This window comes from Protopterus annectens, chromosome 5.part0 (assembly GCF_019279795.1).
Source record: "Protopterus annectens isolate FY-2018-M chromosome 5.part0, PAN1.0, whole genome shotgun sequence".
Classification (NCBI taxonomy): Eukaryota; Metazoa; Chordata; order Ceratodontiformes; family Protopteridae; genus Protopterus; species Protopterus annectens.
The window spans coordinates 450,968,009-450,992,911 of NC_056735.1; the positions used below are offsets into that span (position 1 = coordinate 450,968,009).

General features: G+C 38.9%; 1 protein-coding gene across 3 annotated transcripts in view; it reads left to right on the forward strand.

The window, feature by feature from the left end:
- The window catches only part of GK (glycerol kinase), a 609,816-nt gene that overhangs the window by 305,997 nt on the left and 278,916 nt on the right, over positions 1-24,903 (forward strand). For all 3 annotated transcript variants that reach the window (XM_044072382.1, XM_044072384.1, XM_044072383.1), the window contains one exon: positions 3,066-3,101. In XM_044072382.1, coding sequence (XP_043928317.1) covers positions 3,066-3,101 — 36 coding nt within the window. The remainder of the gene's footprint in view (positions 1-3,065; positions 3,102-24,903) is intronic.

The following is a 24,903-nucleotide window of genomic DNA, read 5'->3' on the forward strand; positions in this document are numbered from 1 at the left end:
CACCCACTGGAAGTAAGGCAGCCTGCAGTGCTTTTTCTCCCAGCCAGAAATCATTCACAGTTGCAATCCATTAACAACAAACACTGAGGGAGTGCTGGCACTATGTTTACATCTCCTGCACAGATCCAAGATTTTTTGATTCAGCAATTCTAATGGGTTTATACATCATTTGCATCTTCACTGTGCTGACAGCCCTGAATTTACACTATACAAGGCATCCATGTAGCTAGGGAAACTGAAGGTGTGGAGACTTGTTTATGTGGAGAACACAGAAAAGAGGCTCTTACTTTGGGCTATATCTGCACAGAGGATTACCGAACTTGAGAGGGCATGCTTGCATTTTGTCAGCTACATACTGCATATATATATATATATATATATGTTTATGGTGCAGACAAGACACCAGGTTAAACACTTATCTTGGGTCTATTGGTAGCAGCAGCATAGGCTTCAGCCTGATGCACATAACAATGAATTAAAAACAGCAGCAGCCCCTAACATTCTTTCCATGGCTGTATTCCAATAGGTTTTGGAATTCACAGGAAAAGCCACCACAAAGTCTACACTGTTGCTTTATAGCTTGTTGAGTAGCTCAACCATGTTGGATTGGTTGATTAGCATGCAGTTCAGCTGCTTATAATGCACTTACTATGCCATGTTGTTTACCTTGTTTGCGCGGTGCTAAACATAGTGTAGAGCCAGTTACTGAATACAAAACAGTCTGTGTTCGCATCATGACATGACGTGCGCATGGTGGAAATGGACCATGTAGGCTTTATTGAATCTCGCTGATTATTTTAAAGGAAGTTAATGAATGACTTTTGAGAATCACAGAAGATTATTTAATAGCTGTGGAAGGCATTATGCAAAAGATCTGTCATGTTTATATACATTATTTTTTTATATTTTTGGTATTAGGCTAATCAGTCTAATATTAGGTCCCATAAAAACTGTTCTTGGTATATTATTCTCATTATTTTTAATGACCTAAAATCTCATCTTTTTTATTCTCAATTATTTATTCCTCCTTTGATATGGCATACTTCCTCTGCAAAAACAGCAGTTTTATTTATTTTTTTGTTTTAAATTTGCTTAACTGATCAAACAATGACCAATTACAGATTCGGCCTGTGTTAAAAAATATCTTGCTAAAACTGTGGTCATGAGTTGACATTCATCTTTCAATTAAAACATTCAAATCTGTATACATGATTTTTAGAACGGTACAGTACCAGAAATCATCACAAATCTTATTGATTCTAGATCTCCAAAACAATTCCACTTCTTAAATCAGTAATAATAACAAAACAGTATTTTGGTCTTTGGCTTGCCACCCCAATGTTTTTTTTTTACAGCAGCATGTTGATATCAGCTGTAGTATTGTGCTTAAGCTAGTTAAGGTGTGTTAGAAGATGCATAACTCTCATTCTTCTCTGTTTCCAAAATGTGGAGCACTACCTCACAAAATGTGGAATAAATGGGCAAAATGTGGACCACTTACTAACAACTTCAAGTAGAAAGCTCCCAAGATGTGTTACTTCATACTTATAAAAGGTCGTTTTGATTAATTAATATGATTCAGTACTGTTTACATCAGATGAATGCATGATGTACCATTTCTGGAGGAACAGTGTGGACTACAAATGTTTTAATATTTATCTTCCTCATAATGAAGTATATTTCGGAGGTAGAGGAATATATTAGATTACTCACTGTCAAGGCAAGACGAGGACTAGCCACTGATATCTTTTTTTCCAAAACTCAAGTATATCCTGCCTGTGGTTGTTTTAAACTCTGATCATAACACCTATAGGGCTGTCATTTTATTTCACCTTCAGACAGCTCTGAGCACCATTCCCTGCCCTTAATGAAAGCTGGCTAGTTACTGAATAGTGCTTGGGGCACCTTTCATCTGCCTTACCCCACTATGATTCCTTTATTAAGGCTGCTGCCCTCTTCTAGCTAACTGACTGACAAGTAGAATGAACAATCCTCAGACATTAGTGTCCCCACCCTACAGAATTCATATTTTTGCTTAGTCATCGAAGTAAGTAGCTTTTCCAAAATGGCCCCAGCTAACTGAAATCTCCTGCTGCTACTCATTAGAAGTGTTAATAGTAACTCCCCTTTTAGAATTGCTCTGTTCTGTGTCCTCTTCAGTGTCCACACCTCGTGTCACTGATCCCCCCCCCCCCAAATCCTTGTAGAATTTTTGGTTTTCTGGTAAATTACTGAGGGTAAGTCTATCAGTAATGCTGCACATTATAGAGTTTTATACTTATTGTTCACTAAATGCCTGTTGATATAAAATATACATTGCTCTATTAGCTTTTTAAGTGAATTATAGTAATATATAAAAATTGCCCCTGATTGTGCTTGGCTTTGCCCTGATTCTTGAACAAAGATGTTGAAAGCTATGTCAGCACCCATGACTGCTAGGTTTACAGATATAAGGTGAGTCTCAACATTAGGCTGGCATTCACCAACCATTTCATTTTAACAACCCACTGCACACACACACAAATTATTTGTGCAGATACTTATAAATATGCATCTAAATGCTACTACTTACTCCTATCTATTAGATACTCCACTTCGTTGTGTAACTTTTGCATGTCTGACTTTACCATCAAATGTAATAGTTACAATTTACTCCAGTGTTAATTGGGGTGAGTCTAATAATTTCTGTCATAAGACGTTTAAATGTCCTAGTTTATTCTCTACAATTCTGTCAAATGTAAACCTTTAGTTTAATGCCTAGGGCCTCAGTCATCTCTAAAAAAGGGTCTGTGGACCAGCCTACCCTCTCACTTAGCAAGTGTAAAAAAAATTTGTCACATCTAAGTGCCTACAGCACATTTTGGTAAGACCTTTTCATGGTGGAGTTGTAATTATTTTTAATTTTTATTAAAAATTCAAAGTCAAATGTCAGTTTTAAAGAGGTGCTGGTTTATGTTCCATATTTCTATGTAAATATAAGAGTTGAGAATTATGGTTTGTAATTTTAAGAGTGTACCAACTTAATGAAGGTAAAACATTTTCATTTCTGCTTTTTCTTTTGACAGAAATCAGGGGTTTTAGCTGGAGTGCCAATATCTGGGGTAAGTTGAATATTAAGGAAACTGTCTAGTGACTCTATGAATGCAAAACAATGTAACCAGTCAGTTTGATTTCATTTATGTGTATGACAACCTTCATAGGAAATTGTAGAATATAAAAAGAATGAAGAATTCAGGTATGTATTGAGAAAATCTAGAAGAGTTGTGTTGGGGAATCTAGCTGAAATTAGTTAGGGGAATGTAGCTCACCTAGTAGTTGAAGGAATGGAGAAATTAGAGGGACCATGTGCTCCCTACCTATTATCATTTGTATGTTTATGTACGAAAAGGACTAGTCTTTATACTCACTGATGTGACACAGTACATATGATTTTTCATTCATTACCACTGCTTTATTCCCTTTTACTGCGAACATCAAGTGTTTGTGGAATTCTTCAGTGGTGCATCCATCTTAATGCTTTTTCTGCCTTTAAAAGAAAACACTTGTTGAATCTGTACTGCTTTAGGTGGGGTATCTGTTTTGCTTTTTTAGTTTTATAGTTTTATGTGGTCTTTGGCCATATCTGCTTGCCTTGGTGATTAAAAAGGGAAAATAAGCATTTTAGATTTTTTTTAAATACTTGGGAGTTCTTAAAGCTGTAAGAAATATCATTGATTGTTTCTGGTACGCTTGTGAAATAGTTTGGTTTTTTAAAGGGTCCACAGCAGAAGCAAGAGGATGCACACATCTGCAAATTACCACTTTATTATAAACATCCATCTTAATGGATCATATTTTGTAGAAAATAATGGGAAAACACAGAATGATTTCTATTTCACCAGCTTCTAATTAAGGAGCAGCTCCACTGTAACAATCTGCACTAGCATTCTAAGTTTTATCTTGAGTATAGTGATTTGAAGTGATGGCCAGGCCCATGGTACTAGTTCATTATGACAAGACAAGTAGTTACTAGGTATACAATCAAGGAAGCCATTGAAAAGCTGGCCTAGTTTCCCCAGTTGACCCAAAGATCTGCCTGGTAAAGTGACTTGCTCATTGTCATACAGAAGGCAAATAGAAGCTGAGGGAATCAAACCCTTGACCACAGGAATTAGCTTTTTACCACCTTGTAGCCTTAATCCTCCAAACTAAATGCCAGACTTCCACTGGTAATTGAACCCCAATTCTTCTGGCTGCAGTGTATTCCTAAGTTGTTTTTATATAAGCTCCTGATGATGTAGCATTTAACTGTTTGAAAAATGAGCAGTTCTTATTTGTACAGTGCAAATTAATATGGTTTAACACGTGTGCAATTTAGAGTATAACTGTTCAATGGACTTGGAGTTAAACACTGACAGCTATAAACCAGAGAGTAGTGAATCAGTACTGTGTCCTAGTGTATGATTCAGTTTTTCAGTTGTAAAAGCTGAGCAGTAACAGTAATATTTGCACATTTTAATCACAAAAATCAAGTGAAACTATGCACAAGACTGTTTTAAGTTTGGCTAGATATGCTAAACAGATATCTCTGTTACAAAGACCTTGATTGTGCACAACTTAACTGCACTATGCACTCTTGTTGTCTTGTTGCAAGTGTCTTTTCCTCATGCAGTACAGCGCATGTCTCATTCAAATGGATCTAAAACATATAAGCTCTAAGTTTGTACATGCTATAGCACAAAATATTACTTTGATTCAGAGACACAGGATGGAATTCATAGAGATAACACTGCATTTCTTTGCAAGTCTTGCACATCTAAACAACCAACAGGTGACACAGGCAGACAGGGAATATCCAAATGAATGCATGCCACATTTACAGGCAGCTGGCTGTGCCTTTAGGGTACGACACATCCTTGCAGTGAAATGTATACACAGAAGTACAAGACACAATGCATACTGTGAAGCTATGCCACATACCATGGCCTTGAAAGAGCAGAAAATATTCACTAATATAGCTGACTAAAGCAATGCTTATAGCAGCCAAGCTATGCATGTTAGCAGAAAGAGCTACAGACAGCTAAGTAGCATTGTTACTGCTGCTTATCGGCTATGGTGTCCATATAGGAAAGGTACCTGCTGCATTCATAAAAGGCAAGAAAAAGCAATGTAAATATCTGGATCATAAGGTGCTAATTCATTTTAGGCACCTGTTTACTGAGAATGTGCAGCAGGTACTAATGGAAGCAAAAAAGCCTGCTACTAGAAAATCATATTAGCAAGTGGAAAAGGTTTTCTAGTTGATACCAATAACATACCAAACACCTATTGGTTTTACAATATATGTCTGAGTTACTATCCTGCGGCCTTTCTTATTCCTCTGTCAAGGTTCATTTATCAGCCATTTTACCATTTTCAAGGCAGTTTCATGTCAAAACGTTCTTGAAAGGGGTTTTGCATAAAAGGCTGCCAAGTAAACTGGTGGCCTTTCCTTAGAATCATAATTTTGTGTTGGATCCTAACACTTGCTCTGTGTGAACCAGCTAATCTGGCCGACTTGAGGTTCTTGAGGTTCTTAACATGGAAAGCAGTTTTACTGATTTGCTTTGACCTCTGCAAGAAGGGTATCTGAGTTGCAAGTTGTTATGGTGAGTCAACCCTACCTCATTTGCCAGGACAGGGTTTCTTTGAGAAGTAACCATTCATTTACCCTAAAGTGGTATCCAAGTTTATTTTAAGCCAAATTCATCTCCCCCTTTTCTTTACTGAATGTAAAATGAGGGAGAAATGATATCCCATACCTTGGATGTCCACAGACAACTCCGGTAGTATTTGGACAGGACTATATCTCTCAGATCTTTGGATCAAGTGTTTATTTATTGTAAAGGTAAGATGAAAGGGCAACTTGTATCAAAACAGACTACTTCCACCATAAAAAATCTATTCCAGGCAGGATCAAGGCTATATCTACTAGGGCCTTGGCTTCATCTATGGGTTTTTGAAAAAGGGTTAGAGTCTAGAAATACTCGAAGTTGCCGCTTTGTCCTCTGTACATATTTTATAAAGCACTGTAAGCTTGATTCCTTCTCTAGGTCCACATCAAGCTTTGCTTAGACCATCTTCCATGGGTTACTGGACTCCCTCCTTCCACCTTCCAGATATAGTTAGCTATGGTAATCTACACATATAGTTAAGGCTACCACAGCGTTGATCAATATGATGAACATAGTACAGTTGTGTAAGCTGAACTTACCATAACAGTTGATGTCTGAATAATCGGGTGTATATCAGAACATCGAAGTATTAAAACTTCGAATGTTCTGATATCGAACACTATTCAACGAACACTAAGAATAGTGAAGCTGCAGAACAGGGAATTCTCTCCTCGGAAAATAATTCAGTTGGCCATTTCTGTGGCTTCGCTATTCTTAGCGCTGTGGTGGAAAGTTACGGGTTGGGTTCAGGTAAGTGTGTGATTGTTTGTATGTTAGGGGTGGGTTAAGTGAGTTAGGGTTAGGGCGCGGGTTAGGCGTGTGCGATAGTGACAGACTTTAGGGTTAGGGGCTGTTTAAGTGAGTCCTAGGAAAAAAAATCGCTGTTACAACAACAACCAAACACAAAAAAACTACTTTAAACATTACATTAAGTGGGGGGCTGTGCCCCCCCCCCCACTTAAATATACCAACTCTGAGACCGCACTACAGTGCCAAAACGGCAAAGTTATGAAGTGGCCAAGCAAAATCTTTCCCTGGCAAAGAATTTGCTTAGAAGCCGCTTTGATATTTTGACATTTCAGGCTTTTGAGTTTGACCAAGACGCATTCGAAAGAATGCATCTTCGGTCTTCGAATAGGAAACCGCCAGGAAATAGGTAGAGCACGGTCTTGTTCTCCTTCACATACCAAGGAGGCAGAAGCTGCCATTTCCCCAACATTTCCTCTGAAAATGTCACTTTCACAGAGAACAAGGTGGTAATCTGTGAATTTTGTCCAGTGTGATTTCAGTAGCATTGCTGCCCATGACATGGCATGATGTTCATACCCACAAGGATTTGCCACAAGCTGACACATTTGAGCACAGACAGCAGGCTATGCCTTAAGCTGTGGGTGCTCTGCAGCAAAATATAGCCATTCACACATTTGTGTATCATAACCTAATTTGTCTATGTGCCTTTCAAACAGGTATAAACGTGTATAATCTTGGAGACAGGTTGGTATTTTCTAGCTCAAGTCACAAAGCTCTGAAAAGCTGAATTGCATAAATGGGCAGCATTAGTAGGAGGAATAAGAGCATTATATAGGCAGACTGGGAAAGCATATGGTACTCTGAAATCGTGTGATATGTTGTGTTTTGATTGTTTTCTTAAGGGTGTGCACTCCTCCACTGGAATGCAAATTACAAAAAAAGCTAGTGACAGGCATACGTATGCCTGCATGTGTCTCTTTACTGTAGCAATTACTTTACAATAAGGTAACACACTACATGAGAAAAACCTCACTCTGTACATGCCTTTCACTGTGGAAGTACTCGTATCGCCTGCCTAATGTACGTGTTGGTCAGTGGTGGTGAGTACCTCAGTTATAAGACTACACACACACATTCTTTATATATGCTAAAGTAGGGCCTTATCACTGACAGCTACTAAGGTAATCCTGACAGTTGGCAGCAGGGATGCCTGCCTTATCTTATTTGCATCTGTTGGTAAGTACACATGATATAGTCTCATCTTTGCCCCTACAGCTGCTGTATAGCATACCCCCACAGATGTCCCTTTGATTATTGTATGGTCTGCATAGGTTATCCTTTTGTCTGTAGCTGTCATTTTACCAAACCCAATAGTATACTGTCTTGTGGTCACAGGTGTCTGCTTGTCTGAAGGATGAAATTGATGACCAAGGCTAAACAGTTTCAGCCTTTCTTAAAAATAATTTCCTGTTGTAGGAATAGAGAACACATGGATGGCACCTTTTGAGGAGTGGGGGTGCTCACTAGTCTTTATATAACCAGTAGTGGCAGACAGTGGCCCTTGACATAAATGGTGTGAGGCTCACACATTTCTTAGTGGTGTCATAAGTATCTTACCAAAATGCACTGTTGTCCCAAAGAGGGTGAGAGGTTTGCCATGAAGGCTGCACCTGGGAGCTGCAGACAAAGAGACCAGAAGAGTTTTTGTTTGTCTCTTCATGGGAACAATGTGTTTGGAATTAAATTATCCCTGGAGTACCAGACTATGGCATCAGGATGAAGCCATCCCCCTACACATCTAGTGGGTTGATACACCAGGTTAGTAGTTGCATTGTATAATTGCACTACTTGTACTCACCACAGGTTGACCACAGCAATTGTTGGATATATATTGCTGTAAGAACATCAGGTTTTCAGTTATGTTAGGATGACAGCAGAGGTAGTTTGAGTTTGTATGGCATATCTTGCATGGATACCCTTAGCATGCATGCCACAGGAACATGGTTTTGGTCCAGGTACCCAAGCTCATTCTGAGACCATATTTTGTTGTGTATTCACAGGGTAAAGTGCTGCCACAGTGACACTTTTAGAGGCTGAGGCACAACATGCTGATGACATCTGAGCTGCAGTTGATGATGATGAAAAGTCATAGCTACCTGAGGTGCAGTTTGATACCAACTCAAACCTTAGTGTATATCCATCCTTAATACAGCTTGAAGGTGTGTCGTCACCTGCACAAGAACATGAGACTCAACAGCACCAGTGTTCATCATCCCCAGTGATGCTAGACATTTCCACTGGTTCCAGTCCTGAATGATGCTTCTTCTGCATGTTTGGCAGCAAATGTGTGCACTGCATTTGAAATGGGTATACCCACCGTTTCATAGAATTTCAGGGGTGGCTGAAGCTGTCAGAACTTACAGGGCCATTGTCTTGTGGGTAGTGTTATGGATCAATACACAGGTGTGACACAATGCCATCCAGGCAGTCTGCTGCAACCCAGTCCACCATGGGCCTCATTTATATGTATTGTGGCATTCATGAGGACATTACGAGCAGGGGCACAATAATTTGATGGAGTCTGTCATGGCACAGACCACTTCCATGTCCATGTGGAGAATTGCTAGTGCCACCATCACCACACTTATTGGCAATGGTGTTTGATGTTGAAGAAGGGAACATTATAGGGGTGGCCATGTAGGAGGTGCCATTGCAGGGTGCACTGTCATTTACATCTGGACATATACAGTGCTCTGCCACCACTTGTCAAGGGCAGCCATGGCTCTTGCTCTCCATTGGCAAGATACCTCCTGAGCAGACCTCATCCACATCAGTCTCTCAGTTGTACACCATCCTTGTCCAGGCATAACCACAAGTCATTACAGTGGCTGCAGATCAGTCATGTAGTAGCACTCCAAATACACTGCAAGAGGAAAATTTTAATATGATACAGAATACTCATTACTTAAGTATTCCCACCTCCACATCAGGTCCTTGTCTACAGTGGGACCCTCCTCCCCACTGCATCCAGACATTGTATATTTGCACAGAATACTCACTGCCTCAGTCCCCATCCCCATCTTTGATGCCTGTCATATGTCCCTAGCCAGTATGACACAGAATATCGGTCTCCTTGATACCCCTCTATCAGACTCATATGAGATGCTCCCCCCAACCCATTGTATGTAGAAACTGCTTTAAAGTTTTGTAGTTAGGTCTGATGGCTTTACCCTAGCAATAAATTTAGATTCAAGCCGACTAATCTGTTCTGATAACCCGTTCTTTTAATAACATTACTTATACCTGATGTGCATGCTTTGAATCTTTATACACACAGAATATCTTTACAGTCGAGTATTTCCCCCCTTCTGTCTTGCAGAACCAGAAGAAAATAGTTAATATGTCTGGTCACATCTCTCAACTGTTCCTGGTTTTAGCTCAGAATTATAATTCCCTCCTAATCTCCTCCTAAAACTGGCAATTGTATGAGAAAAGTTGGATTACATTTGATAAATAATGACAAATATTAGAGCTGTAGACTTATTTTTAGTTATGGGAGTCTTTTAGGGTTTCATTTAGAAAAAAGTATATCTAATTAATGTTATATTGTTATCCGGAATTACTTATTTAGCAGGTGTTTTTAGTGTTCCATTGACATTGGAGAAGGAATACATTTCATTTATTTTTTTGTTTTCCTTTATTTGGGGTTCTGGGTTAAACACGGTTAAAGGAATTGTTTTATATGTGAGAAAAGAAAAAAAGTTTGGGTTTAATACACCAATAATTTATTCCACATCATTAAATTTATATAGAGTAATGAAATGTTTAACTGAGAATGAGGTTTCTTTATAAACACAAATATTAAGTTTGAAGTATTAAACAGAATGGTCAACTGATTTAGTTCAAAAAAGGACAATTTGTTGCAATGACAAAAGAAATGGAGACTTCAAGATAAGATTCTTCTTTGGAAAGTAAATGTAAAAGAGACTGAAAATTGAAGAAAAGAATGGTATAACAAGATTATGAAAAATATTATAGGATGTATCCACGGAAGGATCTAAATAAAGAAAAAATCCAATAAATGCAAGAATGGAAAGATTTAAGGGCACGATACACTGCCAAGATCTTTTATGGAGGTTAACTATACAAAAATTGCCTGTAAAGGCGAATATGCCCTACAAAAATAAAAAAGATAGAGTTTGTTTATATTGCAGTGATTTTGAAACTAGAGAATGTGTTTTTTTAGGATGCAGAAGATTTAAAATATTAAGGGAAAAGATTTTAGATATGAATTTTGTGGAGGGATTTATGGAAGCAAGTAATTTAAATATGGATATGATTGAATTTAGATATTACAAGAACAAAAGTAAAAAAGAGGTTGAAAGAGTTGATAAAAGAATGTTTTGTATTTTATGGTTTATTTGGAACTGGGAGTGGGGGTCAAAAAATAAACTCTAAGTATTGTGTTTGTGTGCGTGTGTAATATATATATATATATATATATATACACACACACACACACACACACACACACACACACACACACACACACACACACACGCATTCCTCAGTATGGAGAAAATCAATGTCTGTGCAGTAACAGAAACCTGGTTCAAGGCTCCTGAGAGCACCCCCGCACTACCAGGTTATAACTCATACCATGAGTTTCGGCCCCAAAACTCAGACTGAAGCACAAAAGGAGGGGGAGTATCTATATTCATCAAAGATACCTACACCTCCAGGTTAGTGGCACTGCACGAAGCATCGGAAACCATCCATGTGCAACTAACAGCGGGCAAAACTGCCTTTCAGTTTGTAGCCTGCTACAGAACACCCTCCCTATTACAGGAACCCCACTTGGCATTCCTGAGAACACTGGAGAATATGAAGGTCTCTCCAAACACTAAGTTATTGGGTGACTTCAACTACCCAAACATTGACTGGGAAAACTACTCAAGCCCAAACACCCTCGCCCAACGGTTCCTTGAATTTATAAACTATAACGCAATGGAACAACTGGTCACCACTCCCACAAGAGGGAACAACATATTGGACCTGGTCATCACCAACATGGGGACTCTGTCCAACACCAGAGGTAAACCCCTCATTGGTAAGATAAGACCATAAACAAATTTCCCTGGACATCCATATCCCGTCCCCACCCCCAGCCAAGGAAACCACTGAAAAGAATTACTCAAAAGCCAACTTTGCACTTCTCAAGACTGAGGTGGAATCCTTCAAAACCCCTGGGCCAGAGGATAATACAGCCCAATCCGCAGACTCCTTTACAAATGCATTCTATGAGCACCTGCAGGAATGCATGGATCGTGCTATCCCAAATAAAACCAAGACTCACTCCTCCAAAAACAGGAGACCAGTCTGGTAAACCTCGGCCATAAATAAGCTATACAACAGGAGGAAGCTACTACATGACAGTGCAAAATCCCAAAAAGGGAAGGCATCTCTGATCAGTATTAGCAAGAAACTTCGATCCCTCATAAAATCATCAAAGGCCAGCTTCAAAAGAAAAATTGCCCTAGACAATAAAGATAATCACAAGGCCTTCTTTAGTTATGTCAGGAACATGGGCGGAAACTCCCAGATATGCTCTGAATTGTTACATAACGGTACAAAATATACCGAACCTACAGACCTAGCCAACATCCTGGCAGACAGATTCAGCGCAAACCCCCTTCCCCAAAGGAGCAAATGCCTATCCCAACTGAATGTAACCTCCCTGACATCACAGATGCACAGGTGAAAGCTGCCCTCTCCAAAGCAAAAAACACAGCATCTATGGGACCGGACGGTGTCCCAGGCTGTGTCTTACACGAGCTCCAAGAAGAACTGAACCCTCACATCGTCACTGTTCAAACTTAGCCTTACTACAGGATATGTACCCAAAGAATGGCGTACAGCTACAGTGGTACCACTCCACAAAGGTGGTACCACAACGGACCCCAGAAACTATCGCCCCATAAGCCTGACTAGTCTGGTCTGTAAAGCTATGGATCATGGAACTTGTAAACAAAGACATTGGGAGCCTCCAGACACTGGACCCTACCCAATTCAGCTTTAAGGGCAGATCTTGCCTCTTAAACCTAGTTGATTTCTTTGAAACAGTTTCCAAAGCCATAGATGAGAGCAAGGTAGTCCACACAGCCTACCTGGACCTCGCAAAAGCCTTCGACACAATGCCCCACTCGGGCATCCTAAATAAGCTTACCAGCTTAAATATCAACCCCTATATCACAAGATGGGCTGCAAACTGGCTCAGAGATAGAACCCACATGGTCAGATTCGCAGGTGCCATGTCCGAATTCAAACCAGTTATAAGTGGCATCCCACAGGGCTCAGTTCTGGGACCTCTCTTGTTCGGTATATACTTCTCTGAGTTTCAGGCTAACACAGGGGGATTATGGCTGACAAAGTTCGCAGATGACTGCAAACTGGGGGCCATAATGTAATCTCCAGCTGGCACAAGCATCTTCCAAAAGGGTCTCACAGAGACTGATGCTTGGTGCCAGAGCCACGGCCTCAAGCTAAATGCTAAAAAGTGCATAGTCATCCCCTTTGGGAAAAACAAGGTGCCCACAAATTACCACATAGGTGGTAATCTATTAAGTACGGAAGAAATAATTAGAGATTTGGGGACCAACGTAGATAGTAATCTCTCCTTTGATAATCACGTTGCCAAAGTGGTTAGAAAGACCTTCTATATAGCCCACCTTATCACGAAAGGGTTCACATCTAGATCGAGAGGTCATTGTGCCCCTCTACTCGTCACTCATCAGGCCCATAATTGAATACAGTGCCCCTTTTGGGATGTACCTTACCCGACACCTGCAGCAACTGGAGAGACCCCAAAAGTACCTCACCAAGAGGATCATGGGCTACAAACAGATGTCCTATGCAGCTCGACTAAAGAAACTCCAGCTCTACTCAGTTACTTACCGCCTACTCAGAGGCGATCTATGCCTGACGTACAAAGCCATGTCAAACCCAGAATTAATGGACATGCTCCACCTCAAAAAATCCAAGTCCCTTAGAGCTACACGCTCCAGGGACCTAAACCTCAACACAAAAATAAATAGGACATGCTGGAGGGACAGATTAATTTCCCAGAGGCTCTCCTCACTCTGGAATAGAATCCCAATTCATGTTAGACATAGCCCCTCGTTGACCCTCTTCAAGCGAAGTTTGGACGCGTGGATGGGAAATCGCAAATTCACCCCTGGGATCTCTCCTGTGTCCCTGCTAGACAGAGGCACAGTAAACTAATCTTAAAGGGGTACCTTCTGTGACCTACTTTACAGAGGCACAGTAGGCTAATCTAATAGGGAGGTGGAAGCCAAATACACTCTGGCTAGGCTTATAAATGCCCTAGGGCAGATAGCCTAGTATCTACCTATGAACCTATATATATATATATATATATATATATATATATATATATACATACATACATGATGAGTAGAAGAAACACAATGTACAGATTATATAAACTATGTACAATATTTACATAAACAATGTAAAATATGTATATAAAATGTAAATAAGTATAACTTTTTAAAGGACCTCTAGCCTTTTTGATAGGTATAGTTAGATCTTTTACATTCACCTGAGCTACCACCAGCTCAACCAAATGGGGCCATTAACTGTTATACTCATATGCCTCATATGAATCTTTGATAACATGGCTAAACTGATCTCCAATATTGTTGACTCAGATACTTTATTTTCCTTATAGGACATGCTTAACACAGCCTCCCAATTAGCAAGGTTCTATTAAATGAAAACATGACACCGTTGATTCTTCTAGAGCAGCTGCTATGGGTTCAGTTCTCAGAATGTATGTCTTACTAAGGTTGCAAATACCTACCTGATGATGTAAAAGCCAATATACTCGATGCATCTTTAGACAAAGATAACTTGTCTGATACCTATTCTGCTGAGATTTTCAAAAACTAGAGGAAAGCCAATGCATAGTTTTAAACAGCTCGCTCTTTCTTCCTTTCCTGAGTTTTAGAGGAAGGGCACATCCAAATATAGACCATTTTTCACAAATCTCAGAAACTTTCTGAACTAAAGGAAGTGCATTTTCAAAAAAAAATGAAATGGCAGGATAAACCCAAGTCAGAATTCAAAGGATCCAAGGGATACTTTTCTGAAGGTTAGGAGCAAATTACATAAAAAATGGAAATTGTGGGGACAATACATGCAGAATAGCATTTTGGGGGTGGAATGGTGTTTAAAATATGGTAGGATTTGAATTGGCTATGTAATGTTTCACTGACAGTGACTGGATAGATTATAAATGATGTATAATGTTTGCAACTAAAAATGTCAGTATGATTTATTTTCATTTATATAAATAAAGATGTTTCTTGTTTAAAAAAATACTAACTTCCATTTTGTATCCACCACCTTATCTAGCCCCTTCCTGTACTGGTAGGGAAGCTTTCTCTTTCCCTCTATTTAAAATAATAACATTAGATCCTTGGGTTTTGGATATAATAAAGAATGGGTACATACTTCACTGGAATTCTCCACCTGTACCTTCAAGGATTCCTCGGGTCCCAAGTCTTTTAGATCTGTTTCATTGGGGAAAATAGAACCTTTCCATCTCATTCAAATATGAAAAGTTTTCTCCAGACCATCCCAGTGCCAAGAAAAAAGGGAATGTGGGGACCAGTTCTGGTCTTATCTAAACACCTTTCTAAAAGTTCAAAATGTTAACCTTTCAATACACTTTTTCGATCTCAACTTTATTAAAGCTTTCTTGGTGATCTTGAACCTGAAAGATTCCTATTTGTATATCCCTATTCATACAAAAAACATATTTTTTAAGATTTTATGCATTAGGATATCACTTTCATTTTAATGATTTGCCCTTTGGTTCATCTACAGTCTCAAGTCTTTTTACAAACTGCCTGGCTCTGATTGCAGCATTTTACAGTTTCCAAATTTCAATGATTTCTTGATTCAGGCCACCACATTTTAAAATAATCGTCAGTACAATACATACACTTCATTAGTCTGTTTCTCTAACTAATATTCACTTTGAACACCATGAAATCTACCCCCATTCAGTCTCTGGTGTTCCTTAGACACCCTCTGAAAGTTCTAGCATGATGGCTTTCCTTCCTCCAGAAAAAGTTTATTTTCTTATAAGCTACTTCATATCCCTGATAAATCTTCGTTATCTCAGCAAGACAGATTTTGAGAGCCATGGGGTTCTTGGCACCTAGAATTGAAACTATCCCATATGCCAGATTCCACTAGGAGGATCAGTGGTATCTGAAATTAATGTGGGTCCAACAGTGCCATACTCTATCTTTTCTAATCCCTTTTTTCTGTTCCATGAAGAAGGAACTGTTTTGATTGCTCAAGTCAGAAAAAACAATATGTCCTGTGGTTCATTTTTTCATTTGGCCCTGAAACAAAGTGTATCAGTAGATGCTGTAGATTTTACATTAGCGGCCTGTTCAGGATGACTGCTCCAAATAGACAGGGGCAATAACATGAACATGAAAGAGACCAAAGCTTTGATCCGTGCTCATCAGACGTATCATCTTTGCACTCAATGACCTCTAATGTCTAACAAACAATGCCACTGCTGTGGCATGTCAACAAACTGGGGAAGATGAGTCTTAGCCCACACTCTGCAAGATTGCTGTGATAGCTTGGGACTTTGTAATTCATCACATCTTTTTTTCCTGGTGGTTTACATCCATTGAGAGCAAAATTCTATGACAGACTACTTTAGCAGATCCAAACCAGACCCTTATGAATGGATGCTGAACTAAGAGGTCGTCTTCATACTGTCCTTCAGTAGAAAGCTCCCAAGATAGATTTTTTGCCTCCTCTCTAGACTGCTCAGACTGTTTTGCACCAATGCCCTAAGCAAACAAGCTTGGAAAATAGTGGCCTTCTATTTTCCATAGAAAGGGAAATTCCCATTTGCCTTTCTTCTCGTTCTACCATGCCAAAGGTCCTGCTGAAGACTCAGAAAAACAATCCAGAAATGTTGGTGATTCCCTTTTGGTCCAAACAGCACTGGTTCTGTCTTTTGTTATACCTAGCCAAGGACAGTGATTATAAGTTACCTCACAGAATGAATATGCAGAACAAAATGACTTTCTAATTTAAAGGCTTGCATGCAAACTCCTGCTTTCCTAGTCTTTAACAAAGACAGGGCTAGCCTCAGAAATAATCCTTCCTTTATATCAAAAGTTATAACTGAACTGCCCCTGAATCTGTCTTCCTACATTCCTTTTTTAATTCTCAGAATACAAGAGAAAGGATTCTTAAGTTGCTGGATGTACACATGCAGTCTATCTAGCCAAGGCAAAAAGCAATCAAGTGGGCCTTTCAGTTTCAAAACAGACTCTCTAGTTATCTGTCCTCTTCTGTCTCTTTTTACTACACCTACTACGGCAAAGCACTCCAAGGTAAGGTCAAAGCACATTCTATCAGACTATGGCTTCTTCTAGAGGTGCATAACACGCATCAGCTGGAGGTAGCAGAGATCCTTTATTGCCACTTCAGTTGCTTCAGCAACTAGTCTTGTCAGGAAGAAATCAGTCTGAAATGCCAATAATACACATCATTTACATAATCAACAATCACATCATTAACATCATTAGCAAGAATCACTTATTTCTTAAAGTTAAACTAACCATATGCATTCATAATAATGAGTATTTTAATTCAGTGATTAAACCATTAGGGTACATGGTATTACATTTCAATATCATTCTAGTTTCAAGTCGATTTTTCTCACTTCCTCAAGACATAAAAACATTTCCAATCATTAAATACTTAAAATATCTCATTGACAGCTTTCACCTTTTTAAAATGTAACACTACAACACTAGAAGGATATGCATTAGGCACTGTTCTAATCTGCCCCTTAATACTTTTTCACTTTTCTTTTTGTTTGTCATAAACAATTTTAATTTTTTCACACCTACAACATATAGCATAAACAACTATTCTGCTTTGACACAAAAAATCACTTTTTAATTTTGGTGGTGTACTCTTAATTTTAACAACAGAGCAAGATGCAGAGGACAGGAAGAAATGGAAACAGATGATCCGCTGTGGCGACCCCTAATGGGAACAGCCAAAAGAAGATGACAACTCTTAATTTTAACACTAGTTCATACTACATATCAACAGACATTATGCCTAGCACACTGAAATGTATATATTCCCCCAGTTGTAATCTTAAATGGCAGATGTCATAGGTTTAAAGCTCTTTTATAGGGGAAAAATATGGAGTGAAAGTAAACATTCATTCAGTTTATCATCGTATAGTAAAATTGGACAGCATTCCTTAATTACCTTACAAAATATCTCAGAAAAAATAGTGTATTTAGATACACAAAATACCTTTTGCCTTTTCTCATCACATACTACTGCAGGCTTATTACATTTTATGCCTTTATTAACATTTGTACCTGCTGTTTCTTTAGTTCTTTCAATATTTGTATGAACAAGCTCACTCTTTTAATCTGTTCCCTAACTATTCTTTAACCCTAATGCATTCATCTTCATTACTAGCATTTCTATCCATCCAAATATTTTCCAATAGACAGGAGAGAGCAGGAAGGGTGGTCACAGTGGTGCATCAGTTAGTGTTGCCGCCTCACAGCAAGAGGTTCTCCGGTTTGATTCTCGGCTAGGGTGCATTCTGTGCGGAGCCTGCATGTCCTCCCTGTAGCCGCTTGGGTTTCCTCTGGGTGCTCCAGTTTTCTCCCACATCCCAAAGACATGCAGTAGGTGGATTGGACACTCTAAAATTGGCCCTAGGTGTGAGTGTTTGCCTTCTGTGGATGGTTGGGCACCGGGCTGGCAACTCGACACTGTAAAACTCCACTGCCAATCATGAGCGGACAGATGATCCGCTGTGGTGACCCCTAATCAGGAAATGCCGAAAGAAGAAGAAGACAGTAGAGACCAGGAACCAAATGGGGCGGTGCACTATCAGTATGCAAGAATGAATTTGCTACAGTTGGTTTAAGAAATAATGTTGTGTGTACATTTCATGATGTTTTCCTGTAATCGTTATATCCAGAAAATCTGCGCTATCAGAGCTAATCTTCATATCAAATTTCAAGTCCCATTCATTAGTTCCCAACTTGTCAACAAATTCCTCAGCTAATGTGCTTTCCACCTTGACATGAAAAGAGTGGGCCATGAATACTTTAGAAACCAAGCAAAACATAGTGTAAAATTAGATAAAAATGCATACTACATAAAACTCCAAAATGTCAAACCATAAGAATGTAAGACTATTCTGGTACACAATCAACTATCTGCTACACCCAGGTCAATTCACCCAACTTCGCTCCTCCACCAACTTACAGTCAGACAGCATAGCATCCCAGCTCAACTCATACTTCATTCAATCATTTACCTCCCGTATCAGTAGCATCCCTAACTTAACATCACCACCCCTCCCCAACTAATATAGCCCCCAAAATCTCCTTCTCTTTTCAATCAAACCCTGCAGCCACAATTAAAAAGTTCTATCTTAAATTAAAACCTGCTACTTTAGATCCAGACATTTTTCCCACTGAGTACATCATACACTTTATCTCAGATGCCCTAGCATATATTCATCCTAATAAGGTTGTACATCAAAGAGCACTATGTTCCAGAATTCTGGAAGAAATCTTATATTCTCCTTTACAAATGAGGTACATCTACAGACCACTCCTTCAACTGGTAGCTATACTGTCTCCTGTTAGTAAAAGTCTCGAAAAATGTTCACAATTCCATCTCCTAATATATGTCTCTGACAACCTCCTATCTCAAAAACAGCATGGATTTTGGCCATATCACAGTACCACTACAGCCCTACTCAGTTTCATAACTAATATAAACTAAAATAGAAACCCAAGTAATTCAGCCTCAGCTATATTCCTATACCTACTAAAAGCGTTCAACACTGTCTCCCTCATAAAATTTATTCAAAACCTGCCCAACCTTGGACTTGACTTCCCATCAGTCAGTTGGTTCAGTAGCTATCTCACCAAAAGATCTCAAACTGTAAATAGGCAGAATGATTTCTCCTCCTTCCTACCTATCTTTATTGGAGTTCGACAAGGATCCATCATTGGACCCTTTCTATTTAATATTTTCATCAACAGCTTCAGTACAGTCAACAAACATACCACCATGGTACAATATGCAGATGATTTAATACTTATCTGCACAGTTAAAAAAAATAGAAAAGCCCAAGTATTTCACACATCAGTGGAATCCAAGCAAGTCAGCTTGCAGCTTCTCCTGAACCCCCACAAAAACAAAGTAATAGTATTCACCTTCAGATCACTCTCTAGCCAGAAAACTCTTCACTCATATAACATCACAATCAAACTGACATCCCATACAAAGCTCTTAGGAGTTACAGTAGATGAAAATCTAAAAATTGACTTCTGTATAAAAGAAAAACAATCAAAAACTAGGTTGTCTTTATAGAATCTCTCCCTATTTAAGTAAATCTTCTCGGAAACACATTGCTTCAGCTGAACTGATTCCCATGCTCCACTACGCTGCTACCATGCTCCTCCACCTTCAAGTCCCTCTGTCAAAGCCTTTGGAACAGTCCTATAATAAAATCACACAATTTGCTACTAATTTGCCTTATAATGGCCATCACTGTCATGCCGTAAAGAAACTCTTTTTCACTAGAACTGCCAAATACCCTAACCTTCACAAAATCTCATCTACAGACCTAAACTATGCCCAGCACTAATATAATACAATACAGCTATATTTGACAAACAGGTCTTTCCACTCCACAAACAAACTGCTGCTTCTTGTAACCTCTTCAAACAGCCTTACTGGTGACTCCTTGTACTCCTTGTATGTTGGTAGCAGTCTACACAGACACCTAAAAATAAACAGCACAAATATTTCAAATTCAACTCAAACAATACTTCTTGGACTCCTGGCTCTGCCCTTGTTCCACCCCTGTCTACTATGTTCATATTCCTTTTTCCAGGCAATCCCTTGCCCAATCCCTGCTTCTACCATCCCTACTCTATGCTTCACCTATTCTTACCCATATACAGAGTATCCTAATATCCAAACTAGAAACCACATATAACAAAGTAGCCAGATTTGTTGCAAATCAACCTTACAAATCCCATCACTGTCTCTCATTAAAGGCTTTATACTGGCCTGAATTTTCCAACTTACTGCCTCAATCCCAACTACTTATAGCCCACAATATACTAAACAATCCTAAATCCTGCCCATACCTTGCAAATTCTCTGACACTTTATACTCCTCAACGCCCACTAAGAAGTACTAATCAATACTTTCTTGAAGTTCATAAGCCAAACAAAACCTTTGGGAAAATACAGTTGTAAAAAATTGGAACACACTCCCTTTAGCCCTTAGACTACTTGAAGATAAAAATGCCTTCAAGAAACAGCTTAAATCTTTTTTCCTATCAAACTGGATATGTTCATGCTCTAAACTAATATCCAAGAAAACATTCAGGGATAACCTAACTTAACTGCATCACTTCTAGCTCTCTCTTACTACTACCTCTACATTTTTTCCGTGATATTCCATACTAGTTAGCTCATGTTACACTTAATTCCCATAATCCCTTATTACTGTTTTATAACTTATGTATTAACTTCCAAAGTTCACACGACTTTATCTGTATATTTACTTACTTCATGCCTAGTACCTTGGTTCAGCAATGTAGTGACCTTAGTCCTACCATATTTCTGCTTAGTTTTTTGCCATACTACGTGAAAATTTCCATATATGTATTGTATTGTATTTCCATCCATTCTATATATTCCTTTTTTGCATGTTATGTAATTACTTCAGAAGTATGTATACTTAAAATGTGATCTGTGTTTATTTTTGTTCTTATTATTTGTTTACTTAAAATGTTGTCTTTGGGGGGGAGCTTTTCTCCTCGGGTCTCTGCTGAAAAAGGGCTTCTTAGAACCCAGACTGTTCTAGATCTCTATGCTTTCCCACTTAAAACAAATTATTTCATATCAATTTTGTTCTGTGTATGTCTGTAAATAGCTGCAGTCTACATTAACTATAAATTATAATCCTTTATACAATTGCGTTCAATAATTTTTTGTGTATATTTTACCTAATTGGTAAATTGTAACCTAAAATGCTTCTGTTAAATGCTACATGTGAAGCTTTTCTCTCCAGGCCTCCACTGAAAAGGACTCTCTTTGCTAACTCTGTCTGTCTCATTAAACAAATGTCACATAAATAAAATAAACCAATAATATACATATATCACTACGTGGTTGAGAAAAAAACTAATTGTGATAAATATAAATTCTTTCACAAGCGGACTTAAAAAATATTGGTATAGGCTAGTGCAAAAGGAGCCTCCATAGCTTTTTTTCTACAGAAAGCCTTCCTTATAAAAATACATGGAGTATGGCAAAACTGCAATAAAGATACTACAAAAGAAGCATAAGGGCCCTCTCCTAAATATTGTGCAACCACTTTAATATCTTCACAGTAAGGGATATACATAAAAGCTTTGTACATCTGTACTTAACAAGTAAAATTAACCTGACAAATCAATGTCTTAACATCTTAATTTGCTATGCACTTTTCACAAAAGATTGTGCTTTAACAAAGCTTTCAATATATGACCCAACAGTACAGCCACCTTCTCCTGAAAATTCTGTAACACCTGAAATAATAGGGCATTTAGGAGGGTTCCTTCTGTCTTTATGTATCTTAGGCATAACATGAAAAATAGAGTATAAGAGAACACTTAACATATCTGTGTGTGTGTATATGATGTAGCAGCTTGGCTGCGAAAGCGCTCACCTTTGCATTAAAACTTGTGAATAATTTTATCTGCCATGGTTTGGTGGTCTTGATGTGTTTTTTTTCATTATCTGTTCTTTGCTGGAGTACTGATTTGTCTACACAGCCGATTTGTATTGGATATATATATATATATATATATATATATATATATATATATATAACATATGTTTTACTGGGTATGTATTTTTATGGACCTTGACTCTAAGTTCACTCCAAAGGCAGCTGCCTGATTTTCTGTTAACACGGTCACAAAACTATAGAAAAGTGATGTATTTTCCAAAGCCTGAGCAGGTTTAGAAAGAACCCTTCTTCAAAGTTTATTGGACTCCAGTTCTGTTCCTTCAGCCTACACACTTTCCTCTTAAAAGCTTTGAGACTCGCCTCATAAGTCAGGAATACTGCAGCAGTGAGCTAATGAAGAACCTAGTACAGTGGCTGTAAGACCCTATCATAACAGATAATCAGATAAGTCACTATTGCAGTAAATCCCATGCACCAGGCAACTCCTGATTTACCTATATGTCAGTAGATGGTTAGTTGATTAAAGAACCTACATGCAGGCTTATGACTTGCTCATAGTCCTTGGTACAAGTGAAGATGTGTTCAACCTTACATCTCGTACATCTCAGTCTGTTTTTAGTGTTAAAAATGCAGTCTAGTTTGATGAATTCAAACATTTTTAGAGGCTGTTAAGGAATCCAATTCCAAGAAAACTGGAAAATACGCCCTAACTCCATAGTTGTCTGAGCAATTTTTAAAAGTTGATGGATGTCAAATTTCCAAAGGATACTGGTTCAACAATCTGGCTCCTTTCCATTAAAAAAAAACGTAACTTGCAGAATTACACATGCCAGTAACAGGCTTATTATATAGTATGAGAAATGTCAATATTTAATACCAAGTGTACTGGCTAGAAATTTGTTAATCTGATACTGGAAGAATAAGGTTAGCTCACCTCTGAAGAATCTACTGTATATCCTAATGCATATAATTTCAATTTAGCTAGTCTGTCAGTGTAAGAAAGATGTCGAAAGTTAGCAGTTTTCTGAACCTGCATATAGCATTAAACGTAGTAAGGCCTTAGTATATCCAGGTAATTCAAATCTGATATCCCAGTTCAAAAGAATCATTTTGTTAGTTACAACTATTTACTCCCCCAACATTTCTGACAAAATACTATGTAGGAACCATTTAAAATCTGCCAACTGCTTATATTCCCAAAAAAAGTGATGATCATCGTGTTTCACTTGCAGGCCTAACAAATGGGTTATCCAGCTCCCGGTAACCCTCAGTTGGCCAGAATACCAAAGGTAAATAAAAATGACGTTGGTTGCCGTTGGTTGTAAAGGATGTCAGGGCATCTGATACAAAAGGAGGCAGCCAACATCACTTTCTCAGTCTTCCTTGCCACGGAGCCCGAAGCAGAAGCTTTTCATGCATGAGTGCCGGTCGACAGTATACTTTGTTGGTTTCCGACTACAAGAGTTGAAGTCTACTACAGCTAAGTACCCCAGTGGGGATCCTCTTTTCTTGCCTTAACGAATGTCAGAAAAAGTTAATAATTGCCTTACCTATGGAAAGCAGATTTCCCCATAGAGATTTTCATTCCTATTGCATTATTTGTTTAGGCCTTGACTACGACGTTCCCAAGTGTGATATCTGTGCCTCCTTTAATCCATTTACTATCTGTCGTCGGGCTAAGATTTTGGCTAGCATTTTGGTGTTTGGTCTAAGTTCATTGGTATGGCCGCCAGTCTTCAGGCTTCAGCTGTTCCGAAGAAATTTAAGGATAAGGACCGCGATGGGTCTCAGAAAGCTAAGTCCTCGGATAAGGTTAAGTTGGTCATCATTCAGGCAGTAGCCAGTGAGACGCCTTTGCAGTCCCTGCAGTCCGCAGATGTACAACCGCAGGCCTTGATTGAGTCAGAGTCCTTTAGACCTTCAGCCTCCGTTTTGCCTTCCGACCTGTCGCCCGTCACCTCTTCTGCTGGAGCCGGAGCCGCTAAGCTGACTCCAGTGTCCGAGGCCTCTGTTTTGCGTTCTGACAGCAAACGTCTTCCTTCAACCTCTTCTACAACTTCGGCAGTTGCCAGGCCTCCTGAATCCTTCAGGCTTGCAGGTAGATCTTCCATTTGTAAGCCTGTGAAAAGGCAGGCTCCAGCTTCTTCTCATTCCCCTCAATCCCAAATGGTTAAAATGGCTAATGATTTGTTGACTCTTATTAGGGGTTCTCAGCCTCCTTCTAAAAGGAGTAGGGATGTTTCCCCTGAGGCTTTGTCCTGCTTAGGTTCTGATTTTTCAGAGCTTTTCTGCTGATGAAGCGGAATTTTCTCAGGCTTTTTCTCCTTTTGAGGATTCAGATGCAGGGATGTCCATCCCTTCTCCCTCTCCCCCAGAGGATTTCTCTTTTGGTGATACTTTAAATACTCTCAGAGAACATTTTAAATGAGAAAGTCAGGATTATCCCCAATCCAAGAAACGGATTAGGGAGTTTCTGGATTTACCTCAGCATAGGCCTCTTGCTACTCCCCCTGTGTTGGAAGTTGATGATGTTTTTTCTGGAAAATTCCTTGTCTCCAAATTCGGTTCCTCCTGCTCCCAGGAAACCTGA